General features: G+C 34.1%; 1 protein-coding gene across 4 annotated transcripts in view; it reads left to right on the top strand.

Annotated features, from left to right (window-relative positions):
• The window catches only part of LOC108974120 (shootin-1), a 44,387-nt gene extending 26,160 nt beyond the window's left edge, over nucleotides 1-18,227 (top strand). Inside the window, exons 9-10 of one of the 4 annotated variants that reach the window (XR_001993786.1) lie at nucleotides 14,244-14,567; nucleotides 14,668-14,735. Coding sequence is in view for 3 of the 4 variants with exons in the window: in XM_018941766.1 (XP_018797311.1) it covers nucleotides 14,244-14,458 (215 nt within the window). In the remaining variant the exon portion in view is untranslated. Of the gene's footprint in view, nucleotides 1-14,243; nucleotides 15,156-17,492 lie in introns of those variants that run through there. The other 3 variants (XM_018941768.1, XM_018941770.1, XM_018941766.1) reach the window with 3 other exon arrangements.
• The last annotated feature ends 4,744 nt before the right edge of the window (nucleotides 18,228-22,971 follow it).

Here is a 22,971-nt window from a genome sequence, read left to right on the forward strand (position 1 = left end):
TCGTTGTCTTGGTAAAATCTAAAATCATCCTTTACTCCTAGATCCTCGGCGCTTTGAATCAAATTATCCTTTAGGATATTGAGATAAAGCATTTTGTCCATTGTTGACTCTATGAACTGAAGCCTTCCAACACCTGCAGCCGACATACAGGCCCACACCATTACATGGCCACCGCCATGCTTTACAGTCGGCTTTAGGTGCTTATCTTTAAGCTCTGTATTGGGCTYCCTCCACACATATGAACGTCCATCGGATCCAAAAATATTAAATTTGGACTCATCAGCAAAAATGACATCATTCCAGAATCCTGGATTCTTTTTTATGTGCTCCTTTGCGAACTTCAAGCGGTTGTCTCTATTTTTTTTATTAATAAACGGCTTCTTGCGAGCAACTCGGCCGTGAAAATTATGTTCTCTTAAAACACGTCGGACAGTTTCCGTACAAAATGTTTTGCCGGTTATGTCCTGCATCTCACTGGCTAGTTTTGGGGCTGAAATCCTTGGGTTTTTTTTTAAATTTTTTGCACAATATAGCGTTCATCAGTTTTACTAAAAACCTTGTTTGGCGCTTTTCTTCCTTTATTTTCGATGCGGTTTTCGAAAACGAATCTGTGGATAATGGCTTTTACTGTACCATCTGGTATATGCACAATTTTTGCAATTTCTCGTCGAGAAAGTCCACTTTTATAGTCTTTAAGGACTAATTCTCGTTGTTCGATCGTTGTGCGTCCTCCCATGGTTGTAACACATGCTTTCTTGACAAAATCCAATCAAAAGTGAAAATTCTATGTGCGAATGTAATATGCAAATTGTAAACAAAAAAAAGCACCGTTAGGCTAAGCTTCTTGGAAGAGAAGCTGTGCATTAAATGCAGTGGGTCAAATAAGCTGTGACATTGAAAAAATCAGTATTTTTCTTTTAAGTTGAATAAATATGAAACCTTTTGTGAATTTAATAAAATTTAAGCGCTTTGTTATTTCTTCAATATCTACTAAAGGAACTGCGTTTTTATTTTTTTACTATCTTTTTTAGTTAAAAATGTATACTCATTTATGTTTGAAAATATATGTTGGGTCAAATAAGCTGTGAGCCACTGTATATTAAACTTATACACGTCTCCTAAACCACTAGAGCTGCAATAACCAAATTTGCTTGTTGCAAATACTTGCACTATAAGAATGGACGAAATCGGGAGATAACCCCGCCCACTTCCCACATAACGATACTTCTCAAAACTACTAAAAGCGCAATAAATCATTAAATACGCCAGAGGCTTTAAATTTTACCCCGAGATAATGTGAGAGGGCTTTAAGGGAGCCGGTGGGAAAATTGGACAATGAGCGTGGCACCGCCCACTTTTAAGTAAAATAACATACCTCACGACTTGCTCGACCGATTTCAACCAAATTCGGTTTATAGCATTGTTATTTCACAGTGCGAAAATGGGCGAAATCGGTCTACAACCACATCTACTTCCCTTATAACACAACTTTAAATTCCCTTTGACTCTTTCACTTTTCAGTACACACATCAAGAAGTTATTAAGATAACGGGATAAAATTTTGCACTACTAATTTTTTTAAAGTAGGCCACCTTAAGAACAAAAAATACCCAAATCCAATCAAATTTTTTCAAACTTTTAAGTACCAAATACGAGTATATGGACCCCAGGTACCGATAGTGACTTTTGACCGAAAATATCGGTCAATGTGGGAGATATGCAGTAGAAATTAAGACAGAATCCTTTTATTGCAGTAGTAATTCTATGTATCCAAAATGGGTTTTTGAACTTCCCAGTGACTTTTTACTGGATATATTGGCCAATAATTGAGTTATCTCTATGAAAATGTTATGCTCATATTTGTATCGAAAACAGATAAAATTGGGCGAAAACTTGACCTAGGCCCCATATAATTATTATAAGAATTTTCGAACATTCGGCTGACTTTGCGCCATATGATTGGTGATTGTTTGTGGGATACCTTAATGGAACCCAGGGAACATTTTTTAATATGAATAATAGTGTAATAACTACTTGATAAAGCCAGGTCGATACTACTTACCCCAACACCCTTATACTACAAATGTACAGCTGTTGACAGCTAATTAGAAACGCTGCCTTTTTTGTAGGTGCCTGATGAGTAAGATGATAAAAAATTTGAATATACCGCTATTTGGATTCCTAAAAGTCTTGCATTGTTCGTGCTACTCTATTTACTACTAAATTCCCTACAAAACAGAGTGAAGTTAAAGATCAAATTCTTTTATTTTCTTTCCCCCCAAATAGTAAATGCGCTACGATATAGAAGGTGAATTAAGTGCGCAAGCTTATTAAGTTAAACAAGTAAACAGTTGTTTAAAGAACTAAAATTCCTCAAGGTGCTAATTTTTATTAATAATATTATTGATTTCTGGTAAGAGTGTTTTTCAAAGTTGTGGTTTTATTTAAGTTTTTTAATGAATAAAAGCCACCACCCTACGTATTAACATTACTTACTTACAAATTGGATTTCACGGCAGAACAGCTTCATGCATGCACTTCTAACTAAACTTCAAAGGAAAGAATGTGTAGACTTTTCCAACGCTTATTGATCTTGGACAACAAATAAATGGAAGTATGTTGTTTGGAGCGATGTAACCAAAATAAATCGCATAGATCCTGATGGTCGAAGGTATGTTTGCCGACCAATCTATTAACAATTAGATTCTCGCTATGTTTCACGTGCAGTGAAGCATGGTGGAAGATCAATCATGGTATGCGATTTTTTTTCCTGGGATGGTGTACGTCCGCTCCATATTATAGATGGAATTTTAAATAATTAGAAATACGTCGACATCCTAAAAAATGTCATTCTGCCAGGGACTAAATATAATTTGCCTGTTATATGGAAATTCCAACAAAATAATAATAGAAAGCACACGGCAAAGTCAACACAAAAGTTTTTTGTTGAAAATTCCATAAATGTTTTGGAGTGGCCCGAAGAGAACACATCTGTGTTAATGTCAAGAAAGCTGTAGGTATCAAAAATATCACAAATATGGATGTCTTTTTTTATGAAATTAGGTGGTGTGCTGTCAGTGTCTTATAACCTCAATTCGCAGTGGATGTGAAGCATTATTAAAGTTAAACGGGTAAGCAAGAAAACACTAACTGAAAGTAAACAATATTTTTTAATAGCAGTATCTTTTGATGATAAAAAAATTTTCGTTTCTAATTAATTGTCGCACTCAAATCGTTGATTTCACACATTTTTATTAAAATCTTAAAAAAAAAATTATTTTTAATTAAAATTTTTACTCCCTGAGTTTAAGTTTAACGTAAGTTTTAATAAAATGAGTGAAAAAAGGGTAAAAATAAGTGATTTATTCGAAAATTATTTCATTTACTTCAAAACAAGTCGCGTTTCTAATTAGCTGTCAACGGCTGTGTGTATAATGATTTTCATTTTTCTATATCAAAACCTTAGGCGGAATTTGTTGGTCAGTGTATGAGTTATATAGAGTATATGTATATAAAATAGCTTAGATTCCGATCCTCTGGTTGACGTTTGCAAGTTGCAAGAGCATAAAATATTCGGTTGAGCCTGAACTTAGCCCTTGCTTACTTGTCCTAGTTATATTTGAAAAATCGGAAAAATTCTCAACTATCAAACCGAAAATATAGTTCGTCTATTTTATCTATAATATTTTAACATGATTTAGTTCATTATTTTCGAATTATATGCACCTACATACATTATATGTATATGCACTAATACTTATGTACAAAGTTTGCCCATATGCATATGCACGGAAAGAAACAACCGTTTCTCCCTCAATATTGGCATAATTAAATTTTTCTCCTGTCAATGCTACTTACAAACCTACACACGATATACATACATGTAATAATATTCGAACACAATGCAGCTGTCGGGTTACTCATACGCACTGGCGCTGCTCGCTGCCGCAGTGACAGAGTTTCGTTTGAGCTCGAATCTAATTAGTGAAAGTTACTTGCACAAGCAGAAGAAAAAGCAAAATTCAAAACCAAAATCAATGCTTAACCTTGCGCTGATACAAATTTATATTAAAAAGGAGAAGCCACGGCGAACTAGTGACGGCGAGAGCGCTTTAAGTGGCACAAACTCATGTCGAAAGCAATTTGGCATTAGGACAATACTAGGTATACTATACATATATACCATGTATAGAGAGAGAAGTATATACATCTACATATACATATATTATATAGATTAGTCTGTTTTATTATATGTGTGTGTTGTTAGTGTTTTCAATTTCTGTGAACATTTAACTTTCTTCTACACTCGATTTGTTTTTCACACTTCAAATGGAAAACTTTGCCTTTGTGCATATTGCATTTTATTAACATGCACCACTGTGCAACGTGTAGTTTTTGTGTGACCAGCGGTAGCTCATAAACGTGACCCTGTATTTGTGTGCACTTTCACGTGATTTTTCATATTTTTATCATCATAAATTCTATTATCCTTTGTCGGTGCGATATTTTTTTGTGAACGCATGTGAATTTAAATGTATTTACGTTATTGTGTATAAATTTTCCCTTGCCAGCATACTCCGTTAATATTTTTTAGGAATTCGGATTAATAAAGCTGTGCGAAAGCTTTCTTTGCTGAAAATTGACATAAGTCAATTACAAATTTAGTTATATGAAAAACTAAAAATTACGGCAAACAAATAGATAAATAAATGAAAAGATAGCATAATTTTAATAAAATGAAATAAAAAATACAATTGAAAATTTATGTTTGTACCTTATAGCACGTAAATACATTGAAAATTCAATGCTCTTCATAATTATTACTACTTTTTTAAGATTACAGTATATTGTATTGATTTATGAAAATTTTTCCAAGTTAAAGTAATATCATTATATTTTTTAATGGGTAGTCGAGAAAGTCTTTTCGTATTTTGTCAATAATGTCGGTGCAGTCGTATATCGCCAGTGCTACCAATCACATTGTATCATACCATATAGTGTGAGGTGAAAGGTGAGATTTTTAGTTTCATTCAACCAAAAATTTTATCAAAAAAATAAAATTACGAAAAGTTTCATTATAAATACGAAAAACCTTTTTCGACTACCTAATATGTTGATTCTAAACTACTTTTGTAGTATTCTGACTGTCATCCTTAGTCTTTTTTTATTAAGGCATGCTCTGAATATACGCGAACAAGTCCCTCAGTCTTTCAGTTATCGATCTGAAATTAAGCACACACCTTATTTCCCCTTAGCAGCTCGTAATTTTCGAAATATTGCCGATAACAGACCACTTTTAAATGTAGCTCCCATACAAACCAAACTGATCGTTCAATTCAAAGTCCTTGTATGACAAACTTTTTTATTTGACGATACATCTTTACGAAATTTGGCATATAATATTCTAAAAACAAACGCTGCAATCTCCGAAATAAATTTTCAGATCGGACCACTATAGCTTATAGCTTTCATACAAACTGATCGATCAAAACAAAGTGCTTGTATGGAAAACTACTTTATTTGACGAGATATCTTCACGCAACTGAGCATGGCTTATTGTCCAAAGTAATGGTACAATTTCCGAATAAATTGTTCACATCGAAACACTATAGCATATAGCCGCCATACAAGCCGTCAGTCCAAAATCAAGTAAAATATTTTTTTATATTCTTTTTATGCTATAAGAAAGACACATATGAAATGTATTAAAACTACGCTGCAGCCGAAGTTAACGCTGTTCTTGTTTTTGCTTTTTGCCCTGCCACACAGTGAATAATATAGTTTATGGTGGAAATCAATATTTTTGCAAATTCTATAATTTTATTTAACAAAATGCTATCGGCAATTGAAAGCGCGAAATTGAAACGATGAAGAAATATCATCTTCTGTTAAATAATATTATTAATATATTTAAAACAATTATTATAAATATATACAAACAAGTTTCATCAAATGAAGATATCGTCATTTACTTTGTTTAGCTGGCTGCTGGTTGAGAAGGAAAGTTTGTTAACTATGTCCACCATGAGATCCAACAGCACTACAAATGCATTCATACATATATACATATTTACGGGCAGTTGTATATATGCTTATGACAAATTTACCTGCTACAAAGCATACCAAAGCAGCAAAGCTCACAAATGTCACTTGCAAATCGTTTGCTTAGTTGGTCGGCATGCAGACTTGCCATGCATCCTAGTATATACAAATGTATGTATATGTATACACTAACAAATATTTGTTTATGTATGCGCGTACAAAAGGAATACCGCTATCTTTAATACATACACAAATATATGCGTTGCATATTTACCCAGAAACGCATGGGTTCTTCACTCAAACAGCACCTAGCAAATACCTTTTGCTGCCAAGACGGCATAAACACTTACATTATGTACATATGTATGCACAGATAGTATGTGTATATGAGAGCTATATATGTAGATATTGCCTGTAATATCGATCGTAAAGTAAATGATTATGATGAAAATGTCTGCCACTGTGACATGTAATCATAATTATTTTTCCCCAGATATAATACAAATTTATATACATATATGTGTGTGTGTGCGTGTACATATTTGTTTGCACTGGCACTACAAATACACACAAAAATAAACTAATAAATGCGAGTTTGTAAGCCGCTCATTGATGGTGGCGTTGCTTATGCTTGCTCTCTTCTTGTTAGCCTTGTTGATGTTTCTATTTCATCTATAATGCTGATAATGGCAGTGATTTTGTATGTGTGCATGTGTGCGTGTATGCTGTTACCGGCATCGACACACAAGGAAATGATGCGCTATTTCAGTGAATGGTGTATTTTTTAAGCGTGTCTACACCTCAGTCAGCTGATAGCGGAAATGAGTGCATGTTGGTGTGTATCCCGTCGAGCATAGTCAAAGTAAATTATGATAAGGTAGACATTGTTAAATTTAATAGGTGTTTTTCTGTAAATATCATCCGGTGGATCTATTCCTTCGTGAATATGGAACATTTGTCGTACAAAGTTTATCTTCCAACGGAGAAAGTAAAAGCTTCAGGAGATATATTGCAGAGAGAAAAGAGGTAAAACTTCGCATCGGAGAGTATAAGTAGAAATCTTATCCTGCTTCTTATATAAACAACTTTTAAATTATGACTTGTTTATTCCTTATAGACATCTTGATTTATAAATATTTAGTATATAGTTTAATGATATCATTAAAACGCTTCTGTAGTGAGTTTTTGTACTCTATAGAGCGTAAATTAAGTTCGTCACGACGTTTGAATCACGCAAAAGGAAACGTCGGAGAGTCTATAAAATATATATACAAACGGTCAGCGTGATGAGCTGAATCTATTTGGCCAGGTCTGTCTTTTCGCCTGTCAGCATATATGTGAATTAGTCTCTCAGTTTTTGAGTTATCGATCTGAAATTTCGCATACATCTTTTTCTCTCCAAAAACCTGCTTAGCGGACGCTGTAACATAAGCTGTCATACAAACTGAACGGACAAAATCTAGTGGTTGTACTGAAAACTTTTTGAGGAGATATTTTAACGAAATTGGTCAAAGAATGTTCTTAAAGTAACGCTACAGTCTCCGAGAGAAATTCTCAGATCGGACCATTATAGCTTGTAGTTACCATACAAACAAAACGATCAAATTAATTGCATGTACAGAAAACTTTTTCATTTGAGAAGATATCCTCACGAAATTAGGCATAGAGTATTCTCGAAAGTAACGCTACAATCTCTGAAAATCATTTGCGGAGCGGACCATTATAGCTAATATTATAGTTTTTATAGGAACTGACCTATTAAAATCCAGTCCTTGTATAGAAAACTTTTTCATTTGTTAAGATATCTTCACGCGATTTGGCATGGATTATTGTCAAAGGTAACGATACAATCTCCGAATAAATTGTTCAGAGCGAAGCATTACAGCATATAGCCGCCATACAAACAGAATGATCAAAGACAAGTGCTTGTACCGAAAAACTTACTTTTTCATTTGAGAAGATATCCTTACGAAATTTTTCATAAACTATTGTCCAATGCAGCGGTGCGATCTCCGAAGAAATTGTTCAGATCGGACAAAACTCCGTGATGATTGTGCCACACAGTTATTGTGAATTTATGCCTGTAGATTAAACTTCATATTGTTACACTAAGAAATCAAGCAAGGTAAGAGAGTGTTGAAAACATAATCAATATTGCCTTTCTACCTCATCTGTCGAATATATATGTATGTATATCTAAAATTCGGTATTTTATAATTAGGCTACAAACCCAGGGAAAATAGCGGCTTTCTTCAACTTTGATAACATGGATGATTGAAGTGCTCAAGTCGTCGCGTGAGCGTCATATAATGCTTTCAAACTTGCGCTCTAATAATAAAGCGAATTAAATTTATATTTACTAGGACTCGAATACGCCCAATGGTGTTAAAAGTCCAAGCTTACTTATTAATCAAGCGCTTGACAATGATATGGATATTTTTAGAAGTGTTTGCTGATTTTTTGAAATAAGGATAATTGTGTACTAATATTATAAATTTATTAATTATATAAACATATAAAGGAATTTTGCCATTTAATACTCTCAAAGAAAACCGTTTTGGGCTAATCTTTTAAAACGAAATTTAAGTAAAATTTTATTGCATCGATTTTCACCTATATTTTCTTTACTCTAAAATAATTGAATTTTAAACACTTCATTAAATAAACAATTTTCTTAACTCTCCTTTTCCCAAACTTCGTTTCCAACAACGCATATTGTATAACACTTCGTTGTTTTTTTTTTTTTTTTTTGCTCAGCCACTCATCAAAACCACTCAATTATTTGGCAATTTGCCAGCAATTAATTTTTTATTATCACATTTTCGCATCATTAAAAAATGAGCAGCTAATAACGGAAGGCGGCGCAGAGCTTTGATTGCCGCTTACTACATTATTCTGCGCGCTGAACACGCACGTATACACACATATATGTATTATTCATAAATTTGTTATTGTTGTTGTGTATGTTTTCTTTGGAGTAATGATTGGCAATGGCAACAGATTCAGCCAGCAAAGCGCCAACGACAGCAACAACGCAACATCGACAATGATTGCGCCACTTCCGCCTGCTCGATACACTTCACATGGATACCACTTCGTGGCTCAGCACCCACGCGCTAATATATAAATATACATATATATTATACACTAATACTTATACATACATACTATATATATATATATATATGTATTTCCTTTACACAACGCGCATTTGTAAATGATTTTTCTCGTCTCGTTTAGCAGCGGCGTTTGAATTTGATTTGCTTTGGTTTCGCTTTATAGGCTGCGATTTCTTCGGTTTTTGGCGGGCTTCCGCTGCGCAGCGTCTGTAATGATGTTTTCTCTGTGAGCCACACGCGATACGTTGCTAGGTGTTGCACGTAAGTGACACAAGACACAATACACACTTGTCGATCGGAGTGATATGCACATGCGGACCACTGGCGGCTCGGAAGCACACAAACACATAACTTTCAATACACATACATACGCATATAAATATGTATGTGTTTAATTCACTTCTACTTTTAATTTATTACTCAAAAAAAAAAAAAAAAAAACAACTATCCAACAACACTTTACGTTTCAACACTCACAACTCAAAATAGACACACTACAGTGCGTATGAGTAACCTCACTATTCAAACTGCAGCCAGCCCACACAACAGGTTACGTATACGCAGCGTAATACATGCATAAAACGCTTCTTCATAGCAAAATATTTATGAAATGCTTGCGCGCACTTAAAATTTACAGCCAATTTACATTTAATGCATTTATTTGCAATTTTCCCCGAAAAATATATTTCGTCAATTAGCCGCAAGAGAAAAATAGAACGCTCAAAATTATTAAAGCATTTTTCGACAGCGTAGCTTGTCCGTTGAACGCGCGCGAACAAATGAACCGAAAATGTGAAATGCTGCGGCAACAATGTGCTCTTGCCAGCCAACATGTTTATTGTTATTGTCGTATGTTGCTCCACTTTGTTGTAGTTGTTGTTGTTGTTGTTACCTCTCTATTGCTTTGCGTCTGCGTCTGCGACTGAAGCTGGCCGAGCTAATGGTTACCAGAGTGGCTGTTGCTGTTGCTTCGTTACTTCAACAATGCCAAAACAAGTGTAGCAACGTATAATATGAGTGCACAACAACAAAAGCAAGAACAATTGTAGCAACAACAGAGATTTTGTAAGTAAGCATGCGTGTACTACACATGTCAACGTAACAAAGTGAATCAACTGTGTTTATGCGCATACATACAAACATGCACGCATATATGGTAGATGTGTATTGTGTATATACATATGTTTTTCCAGCAAAAAAGCGCAACATGCATAGTCTGGCAGCAACAAAAGTGCCTACTCGCACTCTAAATAACACATTTCATAGCCGATATTGACGGGCTGCTACACTTAACTCCACAACCCCTCTCCTCTCATTCGCCTATACACTTTTGCTTCGTTATTTTCTTTTCTTCTGCTTCCTTATTTCGCTTCCCAACTACACTACGATGAATACTCACTGGCCGTCCACACACACTTATTGTGCCGCTGCGCCTAGCAACTGACCTCTACAGCGCCGCCACATCAAGCCCGCCTGCCAAGGTAACTTCCTGTTGATTGCCACTCAAACACTTCAATGGCACGATTTCTGATTATTGCTTCGTCGAGTCCGAAAACTTCTTGGACACCGTTATGTTCGCCTGTTGTTGCTATAGCTGGCGTCTTTTGTTTGTTGTTGTTGTTTTTTCAGTGTCCACGCAGCATCCGTTTGCTTAACAAAGCTGCTGGGTGCGTGTCCTCCGCCACTCGTCGGCGACTGGCAGGTAGTGTTAGATTACCGTGTGTCTACACGGCAACCGTCTTCTGCTTGTGCCGAGCGCGAGTCGTTGGCTTATTCCACTGGCCTGCTGCCCCTCACACTTGCTGCAACGTGCTGATTTTTTAACCGACGGTTGTCGCTGATTCTAAGTTTTTTCCATGCTTGTGCCCCCTGCTACTTGTCGCCCGTCTGTTAATGCAGGCAATCAAGGACGCAAAACGCGCTCGCCTACATATAAACATAAGTGTGTGAGTGTGTGTGTGTGTCAGTTGGTTGGCGCTGTCTCAACGAAAGTGTTACAATATCACACTCGCTTAGTCCGCATCATTACTCACACAATACAAGCTTTGTGGTTGTTGTTGTTGCATCGACTCATTTACGCCGTTGTCACTCGCTGTTAGCTGGCAGCGCCGTGCGCGCGCTAGTAATCTGAGCCGTTACCTCAACTCAGCGGCGCTGAGTTGGGGTCCGTCTTGCCTACATTCCATCAATGTTGTTGTTGTGGTTGGGTTTTCTTCTTCGGCGCTTGTTGATGTTTTATATGTTTATTTGTGTATGTGTGTGTGCGTGTGTATGGACTGTAAATTTATGCGCATTTGCGGTGAAAAGTAAGTCGGCCGTGGACGGTGATGGATGCGCTGATTTATTCTTTCGATTTAGAAAATTATGTGCGTTTCTCATAATTTCCGTTATGTCTGCTTCTCTTGTGTTTTTGTTGTATTTCACGCTGCTGTTTAACGGCTAAAATATCCGTTTCACTTTTTACGTAGCGAAGAAAGAAGAATATTGAATTAATAAAGTAATTGAGCAAATTTAATTTACTGAAGTTGTGCTTCTCTTGCATCTCGCTGCTGTAGCTGAGCAGCTTTAATAAGTGAACAGCGGTCGGCGCGATTTAAGTTTAAGATTTAAAGCAAAAAATGTTTGTATAAAAACTGCTGGCGGTTATTTTAGCACAAGCTTGGATAACAACTTCAGAGTAGACTCAAAGTCATGACAAGCGGACTTGATTTTTATTCGTAAACTTTCATTTTTTTGAGCTCTCATTCTAGAATCCATTTCTACAGGGGTTAAATGAGTTTCCTCGGGTAAAAACAGCCTTTTTTCAACAATTTTTTTCTCAAATGAAAGGTTTTATTCGAATTTTTCATTGCTACAAACATACACTATTAACAAAGAAATTCTGAAATTTTTGAAAAAAAAAAAATATTTTATACTCGGCCATGCTACGCCATTTCCGTTGACCACTTGAAAAAACGATGCGCCCCAAGATAACTTCTTATACGTGTTTTAGTTAAAACCTTAACTTAAAACTTGGAAGAAAGAAAAAAACTGAAAATTGGATTTTTGACAGACATTTTTACAAAAAAGTTAAAATTGCTGTAAAAATTTCGCAGTAGTGGTTCTCGAGAAGCCTTGCCAACCGACTTCAAAAACAGTTTCGAGAAAAACGCGTTTAAAGACGGCGCACTTAGCCAAGCTAGCCTCGAGCACACAAGTTCGGAAGGTTGTATCTCTGAAACTATAATTCGAATCAAAGTTGAAAGTTTAGGACAATATTCTAGAGGTGTTCTTGTATTTAATAAGACAATAAAAAAATCGATTTTTTGAAAACCGTAAGCCCATTTAACCCCTCAAAAACTGGGCTCGTTCGGACAACCACGCCTATTTCATATACACAATTCTGATTCCTTCACTGTACATTATATGTAGTAAATCGATCGCCAATAAAGATATCGGCAGAATATTTTGCACACAAAGTGCGCTCAAAGTATGCTATTACATATCTAAGACCTGTCAAAATCAGTTCATAATTGGAAAATGGGCGTGGCACTTTTAGGTGAAATCACGTTTATCCGGACCTGTCCGACCGATTTCAATCAAATATAACGCATATATATATATAACAATATATAGCATTCTACTGATATTCTCATACATAGTGTCAAATCGGGCCACAACCACTTCTACATCCCTTTGAACACAGCTTTAAATTCTATTTTATTCTTTCACTTTCCAGTATACAAATCAAGTAGGACGAATAGTGCCTTTGAAATATTCCACCTTGTCCTAATCGAACCAAATTTGTTCAAGCCCCTAGATACGAACTATTTGAACTCCATTAGCTATAGTTGACTTTTTATCCAAAATATCGGTCAATGTATGAGTTATAATAATGAAATTCAGAGAGAATATTTTCCTGCTAATAGTATGCCTTTATGTCAAATATGGGTTTAGTAAGAGTATAAATTGTTCGGTTACGCCCGAACTTAACCCCTCTTTACTTGTTTCTACCATTTTCTTTATTATTTAGAAACATCATCCTAAATGTAGGCAATGCTTTTCATATCATTTAAAAAATCTTTAATTTGCTAGAAGAAAGAGTTTAAACTTGAAATCAGATTAAGCTGATTCAAAACTCATATGACAATATTAATACAAATAGGCTTAATAAGAATTAATTGGCAATTGCATTTTATCTTTTCTAAATTATTAATATAATTTAAATACATGTATAATTTCGAGAAAAGGCGTTCTTGGCGTATACAAAATCCAATGACATTGACATTTGAAGGCCAAACCGTAAGGGTCGCTAATAGTAATAATTTTTGCCTGCTAAAGGTATTGTAGACACCGGTACGAAGGGTGTGCCTCTTTTGACGTTGTCATGGCGAGCACGCAAAAATGGTTGCTGGTGAACAATTCAATGTCCTCTATTTGCTTGTGCGCCGTGTATTTTGGTGTATAACTTAGTAGGTTTCATCTACAAACAACAAAAAAATATAGCTTTTTGTTTTCATGCTCAATATCATAGCGGACAAGCAGTACAGCTAAGCTGAAACAAGTAAAGCCAAAGCGAAATTCATAAAAACCCAATTGCGTGGGAGATGGCGAACTAGAAGTGCAATTTTAGTAAATTACCAAGAGCTGTCGAATTGTGTTGAGTAGTGAAGTAGTAGAAAAAAATTTAATGTGGTGGATTTTAGATTTTGAAAAAAAAAATATGTTTCTCATAGTGATGTGTTCTATATATGCATTTGTGAAATATATATTAGAAAGGTTGTAGTCGCTCCGTGGAATCCATTTTCAGTCGATCGAAGAGAGAAAACAAAATATAGTATTTTTTGGATATTTTCTTCAATATTTATTGCATGAAAATAATTTTTAAAGCGTGTAAGTATTTCATATGTGGAAACATCCATATAAAATCACCTATAAGTATACTCGTACCTACATAATTTAAGCATATTTTTACAGATTGATTGCTTTGCTCATGCCATCACTTCGTCATCATCCTTCATTTTTTTTATCTTTGATTATTGAGTATTAATGTTTATTTGCGTTTTGTGTTTGTCATTTTTGGCGCTTTCAATTCCATCACAGACATGCCAGGAGCACAGCAGACGCTTATGTTAAGAGCCTTAAACGCATGCAACGTGCTCTGTGCGTGCCACAGACGAGTGTGGAAGGAGACACATATGTGTGCTGGCTGCCGTTCAACAAGTCGTATACGTAACATATTTGCTGTTGGCGTGAGAGCTTTACCAACGTTTTACACCAGTTGCTGCTTATTTCCTCTGTTTCGCAGCATAAAGTAGCGAATACTACTGCTACATTGTTGTTGTTATTATTTTTTCCTTCTTTTTTATATTTTCGCTGTGTTCTTATTCAGTCGCAGCCGAGAGTTTTGCATGCACGTCCTTCGCTGTAAGACCAGAAGATTTATTTTAATTTTCTGCGATTTTTTCTTCTCACATTTCGTATTTGTTTACGGTTTTTTTTCGTTTCTACTCTACTTTTCTTTCAGAGTTATCTTTACTTGAGCTGTATTTTCATTTCGTCATTAAATTAGTTGTATGTACCATATTAAATATTATAAATATGCAATTATCTGTGATATTCTTTAAAAGTATTTTGAATTTAAAGTCTTCAAGCAAAGTTGGTATGTTTCAATTCTTGGATTGCTGTAAATATGATGTTATCTTAAATCTGGAGTTTATCATGGATTTTATACTTTTGCTTCAGCACTCACACAGAGGTTTCCTAGGCCATTAGAAAAATTTTGTATTTTTTGGTGGATAAAAAACATTTTAAAAATTTGTATTAATTTTTTTTCTTTTCTTAATATTCGATCATACCTTTATTGAAAGGGTAATCACCATGAAAAGTATACATAACATTATTAAAATATCACAATGACATCATCATAATATTTTAATGCTGAAAGGAGTTAAATAGCATCAAGGTATGGCTCGTAGTAGTTTTTGAAAAAGAAAAAAATAATAAATATCTTTTTGTTTGGAAAAGAAGAAGCAATACAGAAAAAAATCAAAACATAAAAAAGGTAAAAAACTCAAAATTTTTAAAAATTAACAGCTGATGCAGTGTGGGATCTAAAAAAAAATTATCCAGTGACCATACCCACGATTTCAACTCTCCTAGCAATCAAAAAAAAAAAAAAAAAAAAAAAAAATTAATCTTAAATAATAATCTGGAACTGCGGAAAAGTTAGCAAAAATATTTTCACGAATTTTTGTACCACTTTTCTGACTGTTTCGATTTTCTTTTTAAATAGTAAACATTTGTGGTTATGAATAAGTCCACACATATACAAGTCTATAAAAAATACTCCAAAATTTTCAGATAAATCGGTCCAGTAAAACTTCAGAAATAGTAGGTATAGGTTTGAAGACAGTTTCGAGAAAAATGCGTTTAAAGTATCGCGTACCGGCGGACCAGTTTGAATGCCGGATCAGCAAGTATGTACATTGTGACAAAAAAGCACCCGGAATTTCTAATTAAATACCCCGTGTAAATGATATTTCAAAAAAATGTATTTTGCTAAGTTTATAAGACTTTCCTTAGTTACTACGCCAAATTTGAGGCGATTTGTCAACTAGATTCCTTACAGCAGCCACTTAATTTGGTACACTCCTGTAGCGAGTTCCGATTCTTACAATTGATAAGAATATCGAAGAAAGAATTCGTCTCAAATCAAAGGGTGATTCAATTTTATCAAAATCACAAGTCTAAGAATTGTACAAAGGCTTCAAAGACGGTCGAGAGATCGCAGAAGACATATCGCGTTCTGGACGATCCTCAATCTATTCAACTGATGAAAGAAAATAATAAAAAGGTGAAGGATATGGTGCTTGAAAATCACCAGGCAAGTGTTAGAGGTATGGCAAGAGAGTTCGATATCTCTCGCGAGTTCGTTCGAATGATCATATGGTGGATATTTTGGGTATGAAATGCGTTCTTGCTCGACTCGTCACGATAAAGCTGAATATTTTTCAAAAAGGGTACAATAAGCAGTTCTCTTTGGGAATAAAACGAGCCGAAACCAATAAAACCATGCCAAAGTAGCTCAAAAATTAAGATACATTTGATTTGGTACATAGTGAATTTGTTCCGGAGAGACAATCGGTCAGTAAGGAGTTCTATTTTACCGTATTGAGGCGTTTGTGTGAGAACATTCTCAACCACCGTATTCACCAGATTTGGTTTGGTGTGGTTTTATCCTATTCCCCAAACTGAAATTGCCGCGCAGATGAACCCGCTTTCAGTCGATAGCTGAAATAAAACAAAATTCGCTGAAGGAGCTGAAGGCCATCCCAAAAAGTACTTAGGAAAAGTCTTTTGAAGACTTGAAAATTTATTGGCACACGTGTACTACATCTGGTGGGGATTGCTTTGAAGGCGACAAAAAAAATATTGATGAATAATTAAACATTTTGCGTTTTATTTGCAATATCCGGATAGTTTTTTGTCATAATCACTCACAAGATATGCCATAAAGGCTCGATCTGAGCAATATGCTCGGAGAATGTGGCGTTGCTATGGAAAATAATCTATGCCAAGTACTGCCCATTTATAAGGGTTTCCGACGTTTCTTTCTGAGTATTTTAAACTGCGTGAGAAACCGCTCCGGACATGAGTAAAATTATTTGTCTGAGTCAGAAGGCATATGTTCTTTCAATTTTTGTCTGCCTAAGATACCTTAATATCACAATAAAGAGGCGACTGACCGCCAGCTCCATTTTTAGTATTAAAAAGTACAGTTAATGTAATTAATTAAAACAGTTTAAAATAATAATTTTTCATTGTAAATTGCCAAATTATACAGAATATAATTATCAAATGCAGGACACTTTGACAGCTGGTTTCAAAGTTTATAGTTAAAAAATCACTTTATTCATATATTTGTGTAGTTTATTCATGCATTAAGCTTTAGGCAATTCTAAAAATTAACTAGTGTAATCGCTTAAACAGCCATGAAAGGTTTCTTTTTCTTCTCATCGCTAATTTACTCTACGTGCTAAGGTTGCCTTCATCGCCAATTTATTGTAAGTCCTTGGCCTAAGGCTTATTGTATGTTTGTAAATAACACTAAAATGCTCTCTCAGTGATATATCAAATAGTTCATTTTGAAATTAATACTAAAATAGTAATTTTCATATTACTTAATGCCAAATGTGTTAAAATAGTTGTAAAATATCAATATGTATGTAACTAAAACACATTATACAAGTTTCTATCACACACATTGTCGCTAACTGCCAGCAATGAACTGTCGCTGTCATTTGAAACATTTTCTAATAATTTCTCATTTGAATTTCTCTCTTCACACAGGTCTTGACGCTCTAGTGAATGAATTCAAGTCGGGACGTGTCACCTTGCGTCGCAATCGCCGCAAAACGCGTACAAACGAAGCACTGCAGGAAATGTTTCAAGTCTTAGAGATAAGTCAGAAGCAGAATCGCAACTCGAAAATCTGCATCGATATGAAATTTTAAACGGCAGCCGAACCCGCCGCCCCTATATTTGTATTTGTAGTAGTATTAGTTACTGATTTTTCACCTATACACACGCATGCGTACACACAAGTGTATTTTTTTTATCAATTGACCATTTTGGAAAACCCACATTCTAGACATGCTAGGCTTAATGTATTTGTATGTGTGTGTGTCTAAATTTATATATATGCACTTTTTGATAAGCATTTTCATTTAGATCTTAAATGTACGAGTATTTGTGCCTTTCGCTCAGCTTTACAGCACTTTTATATACATATTTATAGGTACATATTTATGTGTACAACGAACAAAGAAGTCAACGAAAAATTTTAAACTCCATATTGTTTCCAGTCATTTTTGGCGGTTATTATTTTTTTCATATAGATATTATCTCGTTTACTTTTCTTTATAAAATTTTGTTTATTTTATTTTAATTATCACTCGTCTGTGACTAAATGTATACACTTTTTTGCTTTATGTAACGCTTAGCGCTTTCAACTATCTTTTTATAAAAAACATTCTTCTTCCTTAGGAAATTGTTTAAAAACTGTTGCAATTTTTTTGTTAAAAAGTTGGTAAATGCAAATTTTGTTTTGCAACTTTTTACAAAATTCTATTTCTAGTAATAAAATATTTTTTGTCAAAAAAAAATAAATAAACGCAGTCTAACCTCTTTAAGCGGCTTTTTGTGAGACAGCCGAAGAAAAGCAACATTTCTCTCCGAGAAATCACTGTAACAATTTCAGAAAATGTTGCTTCGAATAAACTGTTGGAGCTGTTAAGTTGTTAAGAAAAACCACTTTTATTTTTCAATTCACGTAGTTGTGTCCCTAAATGAATAATTATTATATTATTCAATGCTAAAAAACGAAAAAAAGTAAAAAAAATAATAGTTTAAATATATCAATGCATCGTTCTCTACTTTAACTTACAAATTTTAAAATCAAATCCTCTAACCTAACCTCAAAAGCGATGATTTATATTTGAGATTATATTTTCGTGTTCGCAATGGTCTCACATTTAGCCTTGTAAAAGTTATATTGTTTACTCGAACTTATTGCCATTAAAAGCATTTAATATCTCCTAAATAATTTCTTAAATCTTGCCTCAAATCTGCTTATACTTATAAATCTAATATTATCTTCATCTAACCTGTGTTCATATTTCAATCACTTAACTTTTGGCAGCGATAGTTTTTTGCATGCTTACTTAATTTTACATACTGACAGGCAGGATTTTATATTTTTTAAATTGTACACTTTATATATCTCAATTAACTTTAAATAAAATTTAAACAAATTTTGAACTACACAAATATGTTATTTTTATTTATTTACTTATTGAGGACACCGTAAGTACTAGCTATGAAGGGACTAGTGCGGTAAACTTTCCCGAACACATCTTATGGAGAATAAAATAAAATTGCCAATCCGCGCATTCGACCCATAAAAATCTCCCGGTATGGATCATTCCAGCAATGCTACAGAATGCGTTCTGTCCATCCGCGCCGTGGCTAAAGGCGATGTTTAGGGGATGCATGAGGCTATGGTAGTTGGAGCATTCAACTACATCTCTACGGAATCCATTCTGAATAGTGTCCAGTCAATGGGTATTAATCTGGCAGAAGCATTTTGATCTCTAGAAAGATAAGAGCAGAATGGAACAACGCTAGAATGACTCCGTAGAGGTATCCCCTTCTATGGACATTAGTGGTGAATAAACTGCTAAGGCGGCAAAGCCCTTAAGGTAGTGCCATATGCGGACGACATTGCCGTGTTAATAATGGGTAGGTGTCTACTGTTACACAAAAAGCACAGAATTCCTCTATGCTGATAGGAGGATGGTGTCATGTGTAGAAGTTCACGTAGGCGAGGAAAGTTCCCTGAAAGCCATTCACTTGGAAGCGGCTAGACACGATTCTTTTACATATGGCTCAATTACCTCACGACTTCCTGTCTTAGACAAAGTATCCTCTGGGTAGATGAGATGGCGAACCAATCCTTCCCATTGTTGCGCATTGTGTTTGGGACCCGCCACGTAAAAAACGCCCCTATGAAAATGAAACAGTAGCCTTGGAAGAAAAATCCTCCTTTTAATGACGACCACAGCAAACGTTATAAGGACTACGACTTATGGTACTTTGCAATTGGCCACGGCGAATATCGCATTCGATGGAACGATGAGCTGATACGATATTATATGTATAATAATTCATTTCGATAGGAAAGTAGACCATATTTTGCCAGCTCCTGTTTAGTACAGTGAACGATAGCTGAAGCAATATAGCCAAAAATGCAGAATAATCAGGGGTGTTGTGGAATCTGATAGTTGTCATGAATTCAGATATTATTGGTTTGATATTCGAAACAGAATTTGTATCGGTTTTGGGTGTCACAGAAACCAATTTTATCGGTTTTGCTCTCAGAAACAGATTGGATTGGACATTTCTAGAAATGTCTTAATTATTGAGTTTTGGACAAAAAATGCGGATGTTTAAGGGGGAGCCTGCTTTAGAGGCTTAAAAAATCGATTTTTTCAAGGTTTTTTGAGAGGGAAATAAGTAATTGATTAAACCGAAATTTCTAGGGTTAATATATTATATTTAAACATCATCCGCAAATTTCTTTGATACGAAATTTTTTACATTTTGCTTTTGGGAAGCAATTGTTACATGCTTCTCGCATGTGCATATACATATATGCCAGACGGCGGGCAGGATGCAGGTCGAGATTTCTACCCGAAACAAAAAATTCAAAGAGATTAATATTATTTAATAACTTATGTTCAAATTAAACTGAAAATTAAAAAAAAAGTAAAATTATAAAATTTTTTAAAATTAAAAAAACTGATTTTGGTCTAAAAAAATTTTACTTTAAATATATGTTCAAACTTAACCTTTCTTAGTTTTTTTAGTTTCATTAGAAGATAATTTAATGCCAAAGGTAATAAACTTTGCCCCAATTCCATATGACGTTCAGTTTTTTTTCTATCCTGTCCGCTTCCAAATGTATTCATTTGCAAGTTTTGTCACATTAGTAAACAGCTGATTCGAATATTGTTTTTGCATATGTTCGAAAAGACAAAAATCCAATCAAATTCTGTGACACCATTGAAAATCAGAATTGGGTTGCAATTCTGACAGCTAAGCAATTCTGTCTTGGATTCCACAACACCCCTGAATATCTAAGTGAGTTATTATATACAAAAGAAAGTTGAAAGATCTGAAAAGGGTTAGGTTATGTTACTGTTATGTATACTGGCTAGCTGTCTCGTCGTATATGCATGTATAGAGCTCATGCCTACTTCCGTGCACTTTTTGCATGTCTCATGTGGTTCTTATTATTGTAGCGGCAGAATTCTGACGAGTTGCCACTTCGTAGACCCGACTGTCGTGTAAACGGTTTTGCATGTCTCATCGTCACTCTTTCAGCTCACATAGGATGCTTGTAAGTTGTGACCTGCTGCATATGTCAAATATCAAAATTTCATAATGTACTAAAAAAAAACAAGAACATTATTTTTAAAAACAATAATACAAGGATTTATCAACAGAATTTAAAAAACGACAACTTTGATTGTATGACCGAATGTCTGATAATCTATTAATTAATTATAGCTTAGTTTACTTAAAATTGTAGTGTAAATCGAAAAACAACTGGTATAAATCTAAAATATTGATATAACGAAATAGAGGCAGAATAGCGTGCAGTTATACCATTCCTAAAGTTAAAAAGTGGAGAGTGTGAGTCGAACAAAAACTGGTATAAATTTAATAAACTGGCATAATGAAATCAGTGTGCAGTAAATTGTAACATTTTGATGAGCCGACCAACACCCCACCCTATCAAAATGTATACTAAGTAATTTTCTTCCACGAAATAACAAACACTCAAACGTTTATTGTTTATCCTGTACGTGAATTGACATTTTATTTAATCTTAATAAATCTTTGGTGAACATATTAATTAAAAAATAATAATAATTACATTAAACAAAGATTGCGGCGCATGCCAAATTCCATTTAGGTATATGTATGTATATGTAGTAATTGAGTTGTCATTGCAAAAATTGACAAATAAACGAAATTAAATAGTAACTTATGCGATACTTTTGAGTAGATTGTGAATGCTAAGTTTTAAAATACTATAAAGCGAATAATTAAGTTTAATTAAAAATGCGCACGCACACACATATGCTCGTGTGTGTCGGTGGCTGTAAGATAAGGCAACACAAATAATTGCATTTCGCAGTAAAGTAAAATAAAATAAAATTAAAAATTACGAAAAATTGCAATAAGTCGACTTTCGCTAGAGGTCAACTTATTTACCGTTAATATTATTATTATTGTTTTTTTTTTTTTACTTTTATAAAATTTGTAAATTTTATGCTATTTCATATGTGTGTGTATAAAGTACACAATAAATGTGTTAAAAACACGCGCTCATCATAACATATAAATGTACTTATTGATAACAAAAAAATTTCTGCGGCTTAAAAACTATTTCCTACATATTTTGCTATAAAATAACGAAAGTAAACAAATAAAATGCTGGCTTATATTATTTAACTACATACATACATTATTTAATGTACATACACATATGCAGTTTTGTAGTTTTGCTATTAGCTATACACGATTCTCTTTTGATTTCAAGTTATAAAATTTGCTTTTTTTGTTTTTGTGGATTTTTGTATAATTCCAACTAGTTTTTCATATAAATATGTATGCACTTGTATAAATAGTGTCTCTGTTCATTTTGAATAACAAAATTTTCGTTATAAAGTGGCACTTCTGTCATAAGTCATAACAAAGTAAATATTATTTTTATAAAAAAGTGCAAATGCGTTTCGATTTTTGCTATATTTTTGTTTGTTAGTTTCATTTTCGTATTTAAAAATGCGTTTTGTAGATTTATGCTATTTAAAAATTACATTTAACACGCTTTCAACTCGACTTCGTTAACAACGAATACTGAAATTATGTGGCGATAAGTTCAGTTGTGTGTGTGTTTGAAACCTTTAATTGGCTCATGGTGGTCGTTTTACTATAACTAATTAAATCATAATTACTGTACACATAAATATACAGACATGCACATATTAAAAGTTCACGGCGAAATTAATATGAACTCAGCTGTAGTGAGCACTTTGTACGCAGCCAAGTGCTTAATTGGCTTGAAATTAAATTAATTAATTAAAAGAATAAATAAATGATATATATATATATGTATATATATATATATCTGTCTCTTATACACATCTCCCACGATTTCAACTCTCCAAAAAAAAAAAAAAAAAAAAAAAAAAAAAAAAAT

This window comes from Bactrocera latifrons, unplaced genomic scaffold, assembly GCF_001853355.1.
Source record: "Bactrocera latifrons isolate USDA-ARS-PBARC rearing strain unplaced genomic scaffold, ASM185335v1 scaffold_53, whole genome shotgun sequence".
Lineage (NCBI taxonomy): Eukaryota > Metazoa > Arthropoda > Insecta > Diptera > Tephritidae > Bactrocera > Bactrocera latifrons.